Below are 18,226 nucleotides of genomic sequence, written 5' to 3'. Positions count from 1 at the left end.
ACTATGGCGTTTGTTTGTTACAATTCCGATGAAAAGGGTTTGATTTTAGTTTTATAGAACAAACAATGTTGCTTCCATAAGCAACCGTTCACCGTTGTTTTTTGCGTTTTGTTATAGCGGGGTGCGGCTAAGCAAAATAAAATAAAAAACACCATTTTAGAGTAGAACGGCTGGACGTTGTAGTTAGACGTAGAATGAATATTAAAGCCCATACGCCATTTTAAAAGTCTTATGTTATACGAAGTTAAACTGACCGGGGTACTTATGCCCAAATGTGTGATGATAATGCAAAACACAAAAAGTGCTAAAACATGCAACAAAATATTAACTAATGCTTACAGGCTTAATATTATTTAAATAGCTCCTTTGATAACAAACAATAATTACCAGAGGAGCTATTTGGATTAAAGCACCAAAATGTTTCTGACTTAATTATTTGGTCGGTCGTATTTCTACAATGTGCTCGGAAAGTGTGAAGCATGCTTTTACAAATCCAACACAAATAGTTTAACAAGCTACACATGCACTTAAGGTAACGATTTCAAATGGATAAGGACGGATGCCCGATGGAAAAATAAAAAACAAATAAAAAGCAATGTTTTTTTCACATGAAATATTATTTTTTAGGATAAATAATAATTCTGGCACTTTATGGCATAAAAAGTGTAATTTATAACTTTAAATATTTTATTTTTTTCGCTAAATTTTATGTTTTTTTGAGTGATCCTTCGGGCGTCCGTTTGTTAAATGTTAGTTTGGTTATTTCACGAGAATCGTGTTCCACTCACCCAATCAATATTCGAGCAGCGCGACACCGGATGAGAGCACCGCAGCGTTCACGGAAGCACAAAATATACGGAAAATAAAATTAATCGCGAACCACGAACTGGTGTGCTGGATACCGAATGGAACCAAGCGATAAAGAAAATACAAAATGGTGACACACCCTGATGTGCCTTGTGGAATATGTTGACCAAATGGCAAGTAGTGGGATAATAATTGGTTTACGACCAAATTATCTGATTGCACTGGTCAACAGCAAATTTTAAACGGAGATGTGATAGATTGATTCCTAATGTGTTTTCGGCGCTGATTCTGAAAATGCCATCAATTTTTCTAGCACATCAGGTTTATGAAATATTCGCATTTTAATTTTTTAAATGTATTGCTGCATTATCAATATAGGTAAATTGCGCACTGTGACATAAATCAAATATAAGAAAAAAAGTGAAAATTTGTTGACCAGTGATAATTCACCTGACCAGATCTTATATAACGTGTTTAATAGAGACTAAGATTATAATTTGTCTCCTGAAAAAAATAGTTTTAAATATATTTTGCGATGTCAACTAGAATTATGCAGTTTTTGGTCTTAAAAAACAATAGGCTTGCCTGTTACATAATTTACTCAAGTGATACGTAAATTACAATTGTGCAATTTCTTTTCCTAAGTAAATTAGGTCACGGTTGAGCGGAAACATCACTACACCATTCGAAAGATCGCAAAAGTTATAACAAGGTGAAATATTCCAAGATTTTGAAGTGAGGTATAATGTAGTGGAACCACTGGGTGTTAGTTTTACGTTTGGTTCCTTTGGTATTTAGTACAACCACGTACGAACCGTTACTAATCGCAGGTTACGGTTAAAACTTGAAGTAAAAACATAAAAATGCTGTTCCTGATATTTTGTATCAGAGGTTGGTAACCAATAAAGTGGATTTCAACATCACAGGGGGAAGGTAGCCGTCGCACGCAAAAGCAGCTAAACCAGGCTTGTTTTAGAGTAAAAGGGAAATTGCTTTCATTAATATCCGCAACAAATCGTGAAAAATGAGCCTTTAAAATATTTTAAAAGCAAAGCTAACAGAAAATTTTTGACAATGCATATATTTCTATATTTTACGAAGCATTTATGGAACACCAAACAATAATATGTAATTTGAAAGTGCATACTTTTTTTCACTATCCTGAATTTCACCATTTTGTTTCAAAAACGGGTTAGATGCCACCAAGCACAAAATATTCAGGAACAGCTTCAAAAAATATTTTAATGACATATTTTAAAACGGACGAGACTAACGTACCTCCCATCCACCGTAGTAGCTCTGCGCAGCGATGCGGAACGAAAATAAAAACAAAAAGGGAGCAAAATAAATAAACTGGTGAATCGTATAATAACAGTTAAGTGCATAAACTATATTAAATAAAAGCCAATTCGCCAATAAAGACCAAATAGATTGGGGACAAAAAGTTTAGCTTAGATGTTTTTTCAATAATATTAAATTTTAACAAAATGTTTGGTATTTTGATTTAATTTATTCATTAAAAATTGCGTATTGTTGGTATATAAGTTATAATGGGCATTTTTATTAGTGTTAGATCTCGATAGGCAAAATGGCAACAATTTAGATGTAAAACATGAAAAATCGATCAAATAATTACAAGTTTTATGCATGACATGCAAGTATTAATTGATCCATTGGTTTTCATGAAAAACAAAAGTCAGGTTTCAATCATTTAACACAAATTACAAGCTAAAAGTAAAAACTATTCGCCATTCTCGGTGAAAACTAAGTATTTCTCTTGCGGTAAATTATACAATGTTAAAAACAAAACGAAAATTAAATAGTCTGACTCTAGCCATTGAATCATAAAGAGTCTGCTAAATTAAAGGCTCTTTTAAACAAAAAACAAAATCTAAACTAAAATTGCCAAGCAAACTATTTTAAGAAGTATTTCTAAAAACGATTTTACTAAATAGGAGATAAAGAAGTTGATCTGCGCTATCTTTTTAAGTATAAACAAGCTTTTAATTAAAACAAGCAATACTTGTAAAATAATATACCCTAAAACAATAAAAAGGTACACGATATTAACCACAGCCTAAAAAAGCACTAAAAAGAGGACACTTAAGCGAAGGCAAAAAAGCTATATTCTGGTTGCTAGCGCAGAAATAAATCACGCCTTACAGAACTCGTATTGTAGAAGTCCTAAAAAACCTCCTAAAAATACATCGCATCTTAGGATAAAGCCGTAAAATTAACGCCTTTCATACCAAAAAATAACAACAAATATGCCTATCCTACCAAAATCACGGCAATGCGTTATAAAGCTGACACCACAGACCAACAAACCACATATAAAGGAGTTAATGAAGAGATAGATTCCGCATCACTTACCTGGCTGCTGATTTTGGTGAAAGAGTCCTGAAGCTTCCCGTGGATCTGAGCAAGCTTCTTGTAATCTCTCCCGTGCTCGTATATCGGGATGAGGACTTGGTAAATCATGTCAACAACTTCGTGCAAACCTCCCTGACGAAAAGAAGATGAATGAATAGTGTTAATACACGAGAAAAGGTTAATACAGAAAATCCGTCGGCCTTATATCAGGATGCAAGCAAGGCAAGGCAAGGCAACCGTTGTGAGGTTCGAACTCACGCCCTCGGCCATACCGGGTCCGTCGCTCTACCAACTGAGCAATACAGACTTCCGTGTATCCCCCCTGACAAAAAAAGAATGAATAGTGTTAATACACGACAAAAAAGTTCATACAGAAAATCCGTCGGCCTAACCAGGGTTATCGTGCAAGCAAGGCCGGCCTAAAAAACTCTGCAACACGTGGTCCCAAGGTCAGGTGAAGGTTAACGATTATTATTTAATCGACAAACAACTTCCAGAGGATTGACCCTATACGACAACGATATGCTTGGACTATTAAAGTTTGTTTCCCTGTTGACAAGATTAGTCGTATTTGATTTTGATTCAGTTATTTTATTTAGATATTCTAGGGATGTCCGATAATTTCGGATCGTCCTACTTCTTGTTTTTACCCCATTGTTTTTACCCCACCAGTTACCGACCTGTGAGAATGTTCCAGCTGCTTGTTCCATGATAGCGGTTAGGCCTGCGGGTGAAAAGTACTTCTCCGAGCAAACCTCATCAGTCCGTGACGTCAGAACATCGTCAGACACCGCGCTCTCCTCCAGGATATTTCCGCTGATTTTCTGTCGGACGAGATGGCACCATTTTGCAAAAATTTTAGAGACTAAAAAAATCGCGAACTTTTGAGAATAAACGTTGTAAAACACAGAATTTATAAGATATTTTGGACTTTAGGTAAAATTTTGTCGTAAACATATTTTTATCGCGGTATTAAATAAACGGCAAATAATAAACCTGAACTTGGTCAAAAATGTGATGGGATGGCATTAGGGTAAAAACAGTTACACTCAGTTTCAAAAGTTTTTTGCTGCGTTTTAAACGTTTGAATTAAATCTTTATTCATTAACATTTTTGTATTGAAAGTAAAACCTCTCCAACCTGAAACTTAAAAACGAACTGTGCGGTGTTTTTAAGGTTCTGTAATTGCACAAGTTTGTAAAAACCCAGCTTTTAGCTGCTATAATCAACCCCAAATGATTGGGGCTATTGGTCCGGAAAAGATCACAAAGACAAAAAAATCTATTTAATGACAAGTGTGTCACGCAATTGGATAAAAAGAGTTTTAAAATGAGGGGTTTCAACAGGTTTTACCGTAAAAATTCACTTTAAAATGATCTAAAGCATTTGGATGTTTAGGTGCACTACACTGTAATGTAGCATGAAATTGATTGCAAGCCAAAAAGGTGAAGTAGACCGATATCATCTTAAAAACACGTTCAACTGTAACGATACAAGTGCGTGTCGAACGTCTTAATTAAGATAAAGTTGATTTTTTGGCTTTGACATCCATCAAGTTGCATACATGTGTTATTTTTCCTTAAAGTCCACCGTTTTTACCTCGAAGGTGACGCACCCCACAGGAAGGAAAGGTTTGTAATCCATCATAGATAGGTACTCTGCCACTAGGGCGGCGCAGTGGAGCAGACACATGCCAGCTTCCGCGTGGTTCTTGCGCTGCATAAGGGAAACAAAGTGTTTAAGTAAGCAATTTTTCTCTGCATAAATTAAATATTTATTGAAGATTATGAAAAAACAGTATAAATGCCAAGTTCAACACAATAATAAATAGTTAAAACTTTGTTTTACTATGGCACTTTATATACACATAACGTATGTTAAATAAATTAAAAAAACATTAAAAAAAAAATGGCAAAAACATAGAGATTTTCACAGACTTTCCATATGGGAATCAATTTAAAAATAAACCAAAAACATGGTCTTTCTATGTTTTTTATCAATATAGTTTGTTAATTTCATGTAAAGTAAAACTGTTGCAGAAAATCAGATACTATATTGTTTACCTTTAAATATACCTCTAAATGTTGATCTGCCATGTTTTGCAGCAGTTTGTAAAAACATTAAAAATCAGCAAAATAAAATGAAAAAAAAACAAAAGAAATTAACCAAAGTAAAAAAGGATTTAAAAAGGCAACATCTACCTCAATATTCTGCAGCCATTCAAATGTAAAAACATGAAAAATTAGCCGAATAAAAATGTAAAAAAACCATAACACCTACCTCTGAATGTTGGTTTGCCATATTCTGCAGCCAGGTGAGCCTAAGGTCTGGTGAGTTCTGGTAACCCTTAGCGATCCTGTACATGAGGTCGATCAACATCTCAGGGTCCTCCTTGTGCTCTTTCATCTTCACGGTGTCCGACAAGATCATGTGCAGGTTGAACACCAGGTCGCGCACCTGAGCAGGAGAAAGCGTTCAACTATTTCCCAAAAGTTTGTTGTATATATTAAAACAATAAGTTGGAGCGCACATAACATAGCTCAAACTCCTATATTAGTCTGGGTCAGACCGGTACCGATATTATCGTAGTATCGGGTGAGTACCGATACTATCATTTAAGTCGGTTAGCGGCCCCGCTTTTTATCAAACACCCTTAATTTTCAAGTACCGCAATATATTACGTAATTTTTCGAATAAAATGCGACCAAAAAGGTTCTTTCGATTTTTTTACAACTGCAACTTCCCTAGGTTCCTCGGTTTTATATTGAAGAACGCTTAAGTGGCCTTAAGCTCCAAAATGCTACTCCGACTTAAAAAAACAATTGCTTTATTTTCACTTTTCAAGTTTTGTAAATACGGGGAGAATAATTTAGGTGACAAAATAAAATGATTTATGTATTGCAGCAGGAAAGGAGAAAAATATTCATCCTTCACTGACGTCATATCAACTAAACTAGAAAAAAGTAGGTGGGTAAAGAATGAACGCTATAGCGGCATTTTGGTAGAAACCTGTTCAGGAAACGATGTGCTTTCCAGTTCCGAGTCGATTTCGGCGTATGAGAGCACGGTTTTTAGCGAGCGACGTAAAAACTCCTCGTCGAAGGTGTGCGACACGCCCACTAGTGACGACATCGACATGGTAACCTGCATCTTCACTCGAGCGAAAGTCTGCGACATTGTAAGTTAAACTAATAGTTTTTAAACACGATCGGAAGAAAATAACATAAGTCAAAACTATAGATGTAAAACCACTGTAAGAATTTCAGAATTAAAATAAATGCACATTTTAAACCAAAAACTTTTTTATGTAAGTTATGATATTTTTTGTTGAGTTTTATCGCTTTTATATTTACTTGAATTTTTACACCAATAATGGCATCAGGTATTGCTGAAACGTTTATAAACAACGAAATGACGGTTTTATCGAATAATATGGCTTCGGTATTTTCACTGTTATAACTTTAGCTATTTTTATTCATGAGAACATTTCAGGCCAAAATAGATTAAAAACTCAAGCTCTCTAGACATTACTTTCTTTTCAAAAGTTGCATATGTACAAAAATAGTTTTGTGAGAGAGTGAGAAGTTGTGCCTCATGAGCATGTAAACTGTAGCTTCACTTCGCAATCTGTTCTTTATTATTTTACAATGGGAGGGTAATATAGAAGTAGTATTTAGAAACTAGGCTCAGAAATGATTTATTGAAGCACAAAATGGTACTCACACTGCCGAGTGAGAAGTTGTGCCTCATGAGCATGTAAACTGTAGCTTCACTTCGCAATCTGTTCTTTATTATTTTACAATGGGAGGGTAATATAGAAGTAGTACTTTTAGAAACAAGGCTCAGAAATGATTTATTGAAGCACAAAATGGTACTCACACTGCCGAGTGAGAAGTTGTGCCTCATGAGCATGTATAGTGATGCTGATGCGTGCATGCGGACACAAGCGCTGTTGCTGCTGCACTTCTCCAACAAACGAAGAGTAAGATCCGCACATTGCTCCGTCTCCTCCTCAAATACAAGCTCCGGGAACTAAATAAGAACACAGAAGTATCATATGATGCTTACCAAGAGGGCGAGTGGAACGGACGCCATGTTTGGTCCGATTGAATGTGGTTTCTTTTTTTGCTGAACGTTGCCATCCAAACTAATATATTTCCTTTTTCTGCCTATTTATATTGGCTTAAATTTCAAACTTCACCTATTTACATTTTAAAGATGTTAAAAAGGTTAAATATTAAAACTTGCCAATCATAAACAAACAAAATAAAAATTAATAACCACTTAAAATTTAATTAGGGTCCAAACAATGTCATTAAACATTTAATTTAAAGTTGCCAAAGCAATTACTTGTTCTAATTTAATGAAAATACTGTTGCCAGATGTTGTATCAATTGTAAAATTGTTTTTCTCGAGAAAATTTTTATTACTTTAATTTAATGCTTATTTTTTTTAAATATCCTTAACACGTAACAATACAAAACACAATTTTAGTAACTTATGCTCTTTAGCGACATCGAGTGTCTATAAAGATGTATTAACACGACCACTCAATGTCGCTAAAGAGTTACTTAAGCCACAAACAAACACCAACCTTAGCGACGATAGAACGTTGAATGGCAAAGGCGTGCTGGAGAACCGACACGCTCTGTCGCTTCGAGAAGCAGTGGAGCAGAACGCGGAGGGCGCCGGAGAGCACTTGTGACGTACTTGATCCGTCACTAAGCTCGGTTGCTGTGGCAACGATCAACTCAAGCGTGTCCAGAACGATCATCGAGGTTTCTGTAAAGATTGGAAAGTTTGGAAACACTTATGACTAGGGCGATTATTTTTTGACCTAAAAATTAGGAAATTTTGACAAATTTTGTCCTGTTAGAAATACATTGATTTAAATAATCTAGGCTTCGTTATTAACACGGTTTTTATACCGTATATTGCTCTAATGAAGATATAATACGGTTAAAATGACTTTGAATATAAATCAAAACTATTTTTTTCGATAAAATTAAACAATAAATTAAAAAAAAACTGAATGATGAATTTCAAAAAGCTGACTATAGTTTTTATTTTAATTTTGTAAACGATTTATGTGCATTTTTATTTTATGTATACGAACTATGCCTAACCTGAACTTTTCTACTGAATACCGGAACTCAAAGAGTTGAAAATATATTATTTAAGCTCTTTTAATGTTGTAACGGTTTCCCCCTTTTATTATAAAAACATTGCGACTTTATTTACAAGCCGATTTCCTCCTTCAAAGACTAAAAAAAGTTTTTTTTTTAATTTTGTAAACGATTTATGTGCATTTTTATTCGATTTCGACTGGAAAAATTTTGACAAATTATGACCCAACGTGTAAATTTTGACAAAATTTTGACTTTTTTGACAAGTCAAAATATAATCGCCTTACTCATGACTGTAAATCGTCAAAACCTCACGCTTTTTTGAAAATATTTTGATTATGGTAAAATGATTTGACGCTTTTTTTCCGACGTTGATGTTGTTTTTACATCAGTCTTATGGCTGGAGTCCTTACTAAACACACATCCTGGCTGGAGTTTACCTGCTGAGAAGTTCCTCCCCACAGGTGAGTCGGCGAGTCCCTGCTTCATTCTCTCTTCATGCTTCACTTGTTTCCACTCAGTGCGGTTCTTGTTCCACCGGAGGGCGTCCTTCCCCTGCGCTGGACCGAGGGTGGCAGCTTTGTCTGTTCAAAAAATGAATGACTAAAATGAAAGCGCAGTTTTAGCTACCGTTTTACGGCTTTGTCTGGTCAAAGAAAATAGATGGTTAGTTTGTTGGACAATGAATAACTGAAGCTGTACACTCCTAAGGTGGTATTGCATGAGAAAGTCTTTTCCAAGGGTGGCCGCTTTGTCTAGTCCAGTGGTTCTCAACCTTTTTTCTTTCGTGGCCCATAATTATGTGGCGCCCAATAGAATTTTTATAAAAGAAAAAGCTTTAAAATAGGTTTAGAACAAAACACAGCAGAACGTATTTCAAAACAGATTTTTCATTCAACCGTGTATTAGTGAGATACCTGCGGCTGAACAAGAAATTTACATTCCTTTTTAATTCTTCCCCCAGTCATTATTCATGTAATGTTGATCATCTACTAACGACTGAATACTCAGTTTTCCTTTTAGGATTTTGTGCAGTGACGACTTCGTAGTAAATGATGTTTATCCGAGGCGCGATTATTGCTAGTTGAGATGAAACAAATGAAACTAAATCTAGCTTTTTTACATTGGTCTGTGGCCCACCCCAAATGTTCTTATGGCCTCCCAGTGAGCCATGGACCACTGGTTGAGAACCGCTGCTCTAGTCCAAGAAAAACTATTAGAGAAACAGTGTTTAAAAAACGTATTAAAACACCACAGCATTAAACAAAAGGGAAAAAGTTTTACAAATAGCGTTGGGAAACCATTCTAAAATTAGCTTTGTCTGGTCAAAGAAAAAACACTTTTATTAATTATTATTTTTTTGACGGTCTTGGTTAAAGTAACGATTAACAAATTAGCAGCTCCTTCCGTTGTTTACAGGAGATCCAAAATTTGGGATTCGCCCGCTCGAAACTTAAAACGCACAAATTAAATCAAATGGTGAAAACCAATAATACTGTAGGACGAAAATCGGCATCTCGACATTTTTGACGGGTGCAAATTTAAATATAACTTCAACCCTGGATTCAAAGTTGACTCCAACAATGTCGCCCCAAAGTCAATGACACGGATTTGGCAATATCGGTATTTTTAATAATTTGACGTACCACCACACTGCAACACTGATAAACTTACAATAATTCCGTCCAACCTTTCTTTAAAAGAAATGCGCTACATTTAAACTTTATTAGGGCGTGACGAAATGTAAGTTTTAATGACTTTGTTGTGTGTTTAAAACCGCTAGGGTTTCAGAATCCCAAAATAACAAAAAATATACAAAAACGTTTGCGAAAAAAGGTTGAAATTCTGCTTAGAGCAGTGGTTGAGGTGTTTCAGTTTAAAGTTTGTATATTTGCATAGCGACCGAATGCGCTTGTGGTTTAAAAGAGCGCAGTGAGGATATTAACAATGTTAAAACAAATTAAGAAGTTTTGTGTTTTATGAGTTTAAATCCACACGATAATTTAACTTTTCGTTTTGGTACACATGTGTGTCCATAAGTACGACAGCACACGTTCAGAAAAGCTAGCGCACCAATCAGCTTTTTGCCAATATTTCCTCCTACTCATGTATACGAACTATGCCTAACCTGAACTTTTCTACAGAATACCGGAACTCAAAGAGTTGAAATGATATTATTTGAGCTCTTTTAATGTTGTAACTGTTTCCCCCTTTTATTATAAAAACATTGCGACTTTATTTACAAGCCGATTTCCTCCTTCAAAGACTAAAAAAAAACTTAGGAATTTTTAAACAAAAAAATATATATTTTTTTTTGAAAAATATTTTTTTACTTTACGATACGTAGATCAATTTAAAGACATTCAGATGCTCTCACCTGCTCCCGCTCCACCTCCTCTCCTCCGCATGAGCAGCTCCCTCCGAGCGGACGACTCACCAAGGATGGCTTCCTGTAGCCTGCTCTTGCTGTCCTTCTTCCGAGCGGTCGTCTTCAACGAACTCCTGGATGGCTCCGCGCGTCCAAAAGCGCTCATCGACTAATGGGGAGAAAATACAGGCCGTTTAAACTAACAGCGCGGTCAGTTGCTCATATTCGAGTCGGGTTCACCAACTTTTACTGAAATCCTGATTGGTGGTAAAATATTTTATCAATTCCGTTCAGGATTGCAACACCCCTATCAGTGGATTGCTGCATATCTGCTTTATATTAGTTTGGAACATAATGGTTTAAGGTTGTAGCAAGACGTAGTAAGAATATCAAAGCCCATACAGAAGTAGGTAGCATTTTGTGAACGTTTTGAATCAATTTTTATTAATTTTCAACTAAGCGATGTTGAAGCTTTGTTAAAAAATAAATAAAAAGTTATTCGAAACGTTCAAGATGATACCTACTTCTGTATAGGCTTTGATATTGTTATTATGCTTTATATTGTTACGTAAATGAAATACAGACTTTAGAGTCGGGAGCGGGACTTACACAAGTTGTTTTCACCCGACTCCGCAGCCCTGTGTAACTGGAAATGTACGTCTAAGATCTCACCTTAAACTCAAAGCAGGACACAGCGATGTAGAGCAGATGCAGGATCGCGATCAGTTGGGAGGATGAAAGACCGATCCACCAGGACTTCAAGGTAGAGTCATCCGTGTTCTTGAGGAGCCAGAGGAAGCAGGCGAGGAGGTTGCGGGTGCACTCAGGACTCATTTGCTGCAAGAAGAGCAGGAGGGTTAATCAAGGAAGAGGAATAATGAAAGGAGGGTTCCGGACTCATAAGGAAGATAACTGAGGAGAGAGTCAGGGAAGAAAAAATGACAAGGGAACAAAAAGTGATATCAGTCGATTTCTGAGAAATCATCCATGAATAAAAACACAACATTTTGACATCAAGAAGTAAACTCAGGACAAAGTAAAAAAAAACTGGGCCAATGTTGCAGTTATTAAATAAATTATAACCAATTTAACTTGTTTTGTAGGTTGATTTATGGGATTGGATCTAATACAGCAGCAAGTGTAATACGCACCAATGATCTGATATTGACAAGTTGTTTTACGCACCAGCACTTTAAGGTTGATTTTAAGATGAAAAGCATTACACCTACACTATAGTTAAAAAACATTGGAAAAAATGTTTGCAGATATTTTAACACAGCAGCGAAAATATAATACTTACCGGTGAGTTGATATTGACTGAAGTGTTGCTTCTAGTAAGCTGAGGTGAAGGGCTTGCTATGGCGGCCGCTACACTGTTGCTAACCATGGCGTCGTCTCCCCCTGCACCCCCTGCGTTGCCCCCCTGGACACTGGGGGTGTCAAAAGTGTGCGCGAACTGGAGCGACTTGATGGCGATGGACAGCAGTGGGAGGTAGAGAGCTGCAACAGCTTTCTTGACCTTAGAGGAAAAATGTAAAAATAAAAAGTGGGCAAATCAGTTAATTTATTGAAATTTTTGACAATTTAGCGTTTTACTTTAAATCAGGTCTAAAATTTCACAAACTTGTAATTCCATTAGTCAAAAAAGTAGCAAAACTGTCTTTAATTTAATTTATTAATTAATTCTAAATGATACTAATCTACTGCTTTTTACACAGGACATTTGAACGTATCCAAACAATCCACTTTACCTCAGGGAACTCGCTTATTCTTGGGTCGGCGTCGTGGCTTGCCATAAGGTTGCGCAATGTGGTGATCGCATAAAGTTGCACTTTGCCCATAGATGGCTGGTTCTGCTCGGCCAGCTCGAACGAAAGTCTGCAAGCAACAAAACATTAAGTTCAGGTTAAACATGTTTCCACGTGTAGGAATTTAAGGCCGATTTAAAGTGATTTGTTGCCACAGCCAAGTCGAGCCATTGGCATTAAACTAAAAGTAAAAACATAGAATAAGCACGGTATGTTAGTTGCAGTTTATTGCTCTGATTTACGAAGTGCCAAATACCAAATATACACTAAGTTAAACTATTTACATTTTTGACAGTTCATCGCAAGTTATTCAAGAAATCGTAGCTTTAAGCAATAAAAACAAAATTTTGTTTTAAGCGTACTAAAATCAAAATAAAATAAAAAAATCATTCAATACAAACAATAAAGCCCAAGTCGAGTTTTCCTAGTTTAGCTTTTTACCAAGACTTAAAGCTTAATCTGTAAGAATTTCACACAGAAGGGAAGCGCTCTTCATCATAACAACTAAGCGATCTACATTTAGAAACCTTGCAAATGCAGCAAACTTGTAATTATAAATATAACTTGGCATTGACTTTCTATCACCTTATATCCGACAAGAGAAGGCCGGTGAGGAAATGTTGTCGTGTGAATCGCTCGTTCAAATCGTAGCGAGTTGTTGATTTGGACAAACCGCTTGAAATGTATCTGCGATAAAACATAAATTACAAGTTAGTTGAGCATTCTGACACAGCTGTATTAAAACCAAACAAAATCTTGGTATTATTAAAGGTGAATCAAAATATATATCTTTGGTGTTTACATTGTAGCCTAATCCAAACCATAAGAAGTAAGAGGCAATTTGATGGTCAGCAAACGCAAATTATAACGAACAATTTTTACGAACACAACCTCTGCAAAGCTTTTCATCAGGCTAGCTCAGGGGTTCTAGCTCAGGGGATCTTCAACATTTTTACCGCGGACCCCTAAAATATTTTTTGGCCTTGCATGGATCACGGTACGGAAAAAAAATATAAAAATGACCTTATAAATTGACGTCAATACAAATAAACTTCATAAATCTGCTGATTTCGGTCCAAAAATGTGAAAGTGAAATGGAGTCTGAATACATTCAGTGCAAATCCGTTTTATTTTTAATTAAACTGTTTTCTTTGAAAAAATGGTAACTTCTTAAATTTACACTAATATTTAAATTAGGCTTTCATGGACCCCTTAAAACTAGTTCACGGACCCCCAAGGGGCCATGAACCCCAGTTTAAGAACCCCTGCGCTAGCTAAACCAGTGTTTCCCAGCTCATGGGTCGCTACCCAAATTGTGTAAAATGAAGCCGTTTGATTTGATTGGTCGCTGACTGCAGTAGTTCTCATGCTTAGGTTTATTAAGATTGGTTTTCACCAGGATTTCTCCAGAATTGAAGAAAATTGCTGAATCAATACGCAGACAGGGCCAATATTAATTTAATTCCAATTATTAATGCTAATGTTGTATGTTTTGTTCGCTGTTAAACAAATGTCTTGATTGAACTTAAGTCTACATTGCCTACAGGCCTGATGGCCCTTTTATGCAAACAAAATATCTGACGATATCTCCCTATAATTGTTTTACAGTCGTGGAAATCACTCAATTGGTTTACAGTCGTGGAAATCACTCTGGTGCTTTCCCTTTGATGAACACAACGTCTTACAGCAGTGGTCGGCGAACTGTGGGCCGCAGAGCCATTTTTAGTGGGCCGCGAGTTACTTTTGAATAGCTTAGTGTCATCATGTAGTTGTGGGCCGCGTGATAGTCGTACATTCACTTTATTTTAAAAGTTGGTGTGGCATAGAATTTTTAAATTGGCTTAGCTTGGAAAGGCCCACGTGCCAAATGTGGTCCTAAGAGCCTGTTGAACTATATTTTTAGCCAAATTTAACTATATGTTGACAATATTTTTTTTGATTGATATACATTATGGCTCGCCAGTGCTTAAGGCAACAAAACAGGGCGCCCTGTAATATTTTACCTCAAAACCAAATATCCTGAATCCGCCATTTTTCGCAGTTTACGTAATGGGCCTTCAATAACTCTAAAAAGAATATTTGGGACCACGACAAAAAAAAATTGCAGACCACTGTACAGCGTTAATTTCAAAACTTACGATGAAGCGCTTGATATGATGCTTGGTGAGGGTGAAGAGGGGGTGGGGGGAGGGGAGAAGGGGAGGTTCATTGTGACGTAATGCTCGTGGCTGCACACGATGCGCAGTAGCTCAACGCGCAGCTGAAGCAGTGAAGCGTGAGATTGCATTAGGTGGGAGCCGAGTTTCTCGTTTATCTGAAATCAGTAAATGTTTGGTAATGAATTTCAAAGCCAAAAAGGTCGAGTAGATTGAAATTAGAGTCACGTTTTCTCATCATGCTTTAAGTTAATTAAAAAACCTCAATAGTACTAATTTTCTCTTAAAGAAACATTTACCTCTCTAATCTTTTTTATTTTCAAGTGAAAACGAGTGAAAATGTTAGCAGCCTCTGAAAGCTGTAAAGCAGCTAAATATAGCAAAAAAACATGAATCCATTCAATATTCTGTAGCTACAAGAAAACCACAGGCGCGCTTTGAAACGTTTTTATCAAGGTGGTGTCGATCTGCTCATACTTTTTGGCGGCAATTCATATCAAGCTGCATTACAGATCCGTGCTAAGTGTATCTAAGTAAATTGATGCTGATATAAAGTTATAACTTGCTAATAGTTTAATTCAACTTAAAACCCTTTTTATTAAAAAAAAAAGTTAAATTTTATTCGTTCGTCACTTATTTCACTATAGATCTAATCATTATAGCTGAAGCTATAATTTCAACCTGCGAAAAAAATTAAAATCAAAATATCGCACTTTATAAATTAAGTAGATAAAAATTACACAAAAAAAATAAAACTAGCAAACTTTGAACTACATAGTATTTAGACTCGTGTGTTTTACCTGGATGCAGTAGACGTGCAGGAGTTGCATCACAAAACCACGATCCATGATCGAAAAAAAGTCGTTGAGAAGGAATGCGAGGCTACAGTTCATTCGCTCGGCAAGGTCGTAATCCTAAAAATAATTAAAAATCGATTAAATAATTAAAAAATCGCTTGATAAAAGAGAGCAAGCTGGTAAAAATGTAAGTATTGAAGCAATACTCTAAGAGTGAATGTATAAAACAGAAATATTCAAAAAAGGTTAATTAAAAACGTTTTATTAGATGTAGAAAAGATTAAATGGTTTGTTTGAATCTTTTTGTTTCAATATTTCTTTTATATTTCTATAAAAGGTTGTTCATTGTCGCTAAGCGTTTAAAAAAGTCTTAAACTTCTGGTTATTAAATTTCTTCAAATAATTTTATAAACAAAATGGCGAGTAAAAATTATAAATTAATAAGACAGCCCCAAATTTTAAAACTTTTCATTTTATAACAAAAAAAAACAAAAAAAAAAACAGTCAAATGTCAAATCTACTCTTGGAACAGAATGTGACTAAATCTCATAACAATGAAATACTTTACACAAAAAGCAGCCAAACCCACAAACCAATAAATTGTTGAGACAAAATAGCAAAAAACGTAAAATATTATAAATTTGGCAACAAAAACATCGAATCCACTGAATTCTCAACACAAATTGTCGGTCAAATGCCAAAGCTACACTTTTTGACGCAAAATAAGGCCAAATGGAAAAACTGTTAAATTACTGATACAAAATGGCGGCCAAACCGCACAACCTCCTAGTGGTACTAGCCATCGACTCACCCTGCTATGTCTTGTGCAGATCTCAATAGAAACGTTCCTCACAAGACGCTTGAGGTCGTCGAGGAATCGAACCCGGAACCTGTGGCGTCGTGACGCAATCAGGAGTCCAGTCTCGTGCAAGTATTGCGTCATACTCTTCGTCATCAACTCAAAGAGAAACCACGAGTTCTTCCAAGCGGCTTCCTGCGTGTATTAATGGTGTGAGGGGTGACTGGGACTTTTTCTGGACTTTGAGTAAGAATCACACATGACCAGGTGGTCAAAAGACCCGACAATATGCGGAATTAAGAGATGATATTTAAATTTAGTTTAATTAATGAACCTTATTGAGATTTTTTTTCTCTGTACAAATCAGTGGTTTATCACGAAGCTAAATAACGCGCTGCGGGTAAAAATAAAACATTTGAGGATAGTCTTGAATGGAGATAAAACTGTGTACCGCTAAGTTGAAAATTACGCCATAGCGCGGCGTCACAAAACATGTAACTTAATGCGAACTTGTGCGCATGCGCAACTAATACGGGGTTTAAATGCATTTTCGTCGTTTATTTTGCAACATATGATTTCGTTTTCTGTCGCCGCGTGCATCGCTCGCAAAGACGAGGATTGCTAAACTTGCGTTTGTTAATAGCAACCAAATTGGAATTGTAGTTCGGTGTAAGTTGGCACAAAGACCATTTAAAAACGATTCAGCGAAGGTTAGGTAGTGATGGGTCTTTGGAAAAGCTTAAATAGCTCAAACATGCACTTCAGACACAAACATCCAACCTTACCTTTACGTTGCCAGGGGTGACCACGAACAACAAGGCGATCTCCTCGTGGAAGATCTTGTGCGACACCGAGCGGACAGCGGTCCCTTCCGCTTGGTGGCGCACCGTTTGTTCCATGAGCGAGGATCTTGTGACAGAACGACGAACGAAACTGCGGTCCTCCTCTGTGGAAAGAAGACCTGGGTATTATAGTGTAATCAGGTAGCACTGTATAAAAACAAATTGCATTGATTCTCGACAAGCTTTCGCACAACCGTGGCAAAACCTTTAAACCAAAGGTAAAAAAACAAAACGTTTAATAAAACAACTGATGTTAATGTCCGAAAAAGCATTTTAATGTTTCGAAAAAGCAAAAATGGTAAAGGACATTTTGATGTTAATGATCTACATTTAATAAAAAAAACAGTATTTAGTTTAAAAAAATTGCGGTAGAAAACCAAGAAAACTACGCTTAAAAAAACATCAGGATTCTAGGCTAAAACATGGTTTCCAACCCACCATCCACGTTTGCAGTTTCTTCAGTGAAGGCGTCGTCTGGTGGCGGCATTGCGCTTAGGTCGGGGTTGCTGCTGCTGATGTGGAAGGTGGCTTTACCAACGCTTGGACGTCGTCGCTTCTCCTGTCTGGAGATGTAAATAAAGTGTATGGTAAAATAAAACCTAAACCGAACGCACGGGTTCTAAAACTGGGGTCCATGGAGTATGAACCCCTTGGGGGTTCATGAACTAATTTTGGGGGACCATGAAGGCCTAAAAGAAATGTTAGTGTATATTTAATAGGTTTTCAATTTTTCAAATAATTAATTAAAAATAAAACGTTTTACCACTGAATGTGTTAGACTCCGTGTTACTTAAATCATCAACTTTTTTCTAAAAGTCTACTTGTATTGTGACATTAACCTATGACGTCATGATTAAAAATTTCTTGCCTACCGTGTGGACCACGGTCCACTCGACAAAACACTCAACGAATCTGTCGATCAATGATGCAAGGCAGGCTAGAAAATTAACTAAATTTCATTAAATCAGGAAAAAAAAAATAACTCTTTCGAACGAGGTGTTTTTCCTGTTTGAAGATGTTTTAAAAAAGTACGATTTTTTTCACAATATGTTTTTTTTTACAAAAATATTATTTTTAAGTTTATAAAGTATTAAAAGTGTGCTTTTTCACATGGTTTGTTCGTCGTACAGTGATACAATAGCAATGTATT

At 36.2% G+C, this 18,226-nt stretch overlaps 1 protein-coding gene across 1 annotated transcript in view; it reads right to left on the bottom strand.

Annotated features, from left to right (window-relative positions):
* The window catches only part of LOC146163092 (dedicator of cytokinesis protein 7-like), a 44,369-nt gene that overhangs the window by 8,080 nt on the left and 18,063 nt on the right, over positions 1-18,226 (bottom strand). The window contains exons 21-39 of the mRNA XM_083382575.1: positions 17,522-17,639; positions 17,020-17,178; positions 16,247-16,429; positions 15,439-15,552; positions 14,621-14,796; positions 13,068-13,169; positions 12,426-12,552; positions 11,975-12,193; positions 11,347-11,511; positions 10,684-10,843; positions 8,747-8,890; positions 7,775-7,962; positions 7,060-7,212; positions 6,190-6,348; positions 5,461-5,637; positions 4,780-4,896; positions 3,861-4,004; positions 3,181-3,312; positions 2,086-2,106 (exon numbers count right to left, since the gene is read on the bottom strand). Of these exons, the coding sequence (XP_083238701.1) occupies positions 2,086-2,106; positions 3,181-3,312; positions 3,861-4,004; positions 4,780-4,896; positions 5,461-5,637; positions 6,190-6,348; positions 7,060-7,212; positions 7,775-7,962; positions 8,747-8,890; positions 10,684-10,843; positions 11,347-11,511; positions 11,975-12,193; positions 12,426-12,552; positions 13,068-13,169; positions 14,621-14,796; positions 15,439-15,552; positions 16,247-16,429; positions 17,020-17,178; positions 17,522-17,639 (2,758 nt within the window). The remainder of the gene's footprint in view (positions 1-2,085; positions 2,107-3,180; positions 3,313-3,860; positions 4,005-4,779; positions 4,897-5,460; positions 5,638-6,189; positions 6,349-7,059; positions 7,213-7,774; positions 7,963-8,746; positions 8,891-10,683; positions 10,844-11,346; positions 11,512-11,974; positions 12,194-12,425; positions 12,553-13,067; positions 13,170-14,620; positions 14,797-15,438; positions 15,553-16,246; positions 16,430-17,019; positions 17,179-17,521; positions 17,640-18,226) is intronic.

This window comes from Ascidiella aspersa, chromosome 2 (genome assembly GCF_963924565.1).
Source record: "Ascidiella aspersa chromosome 2, kaAscAspe10.2, whole genome shotgun sequence".
NCBI lineage: Eukaryota > Metazoa > Chordata > Ascidiacea > Phlebobranchia > Ascidiidae > Ascidiella > Ascidiella aspersa.
The sequence above is the reverse complement of the archived record's forward strand: the minus strand, read 5'-3'. Positions and strand labels throughout refer to the sequence as shown.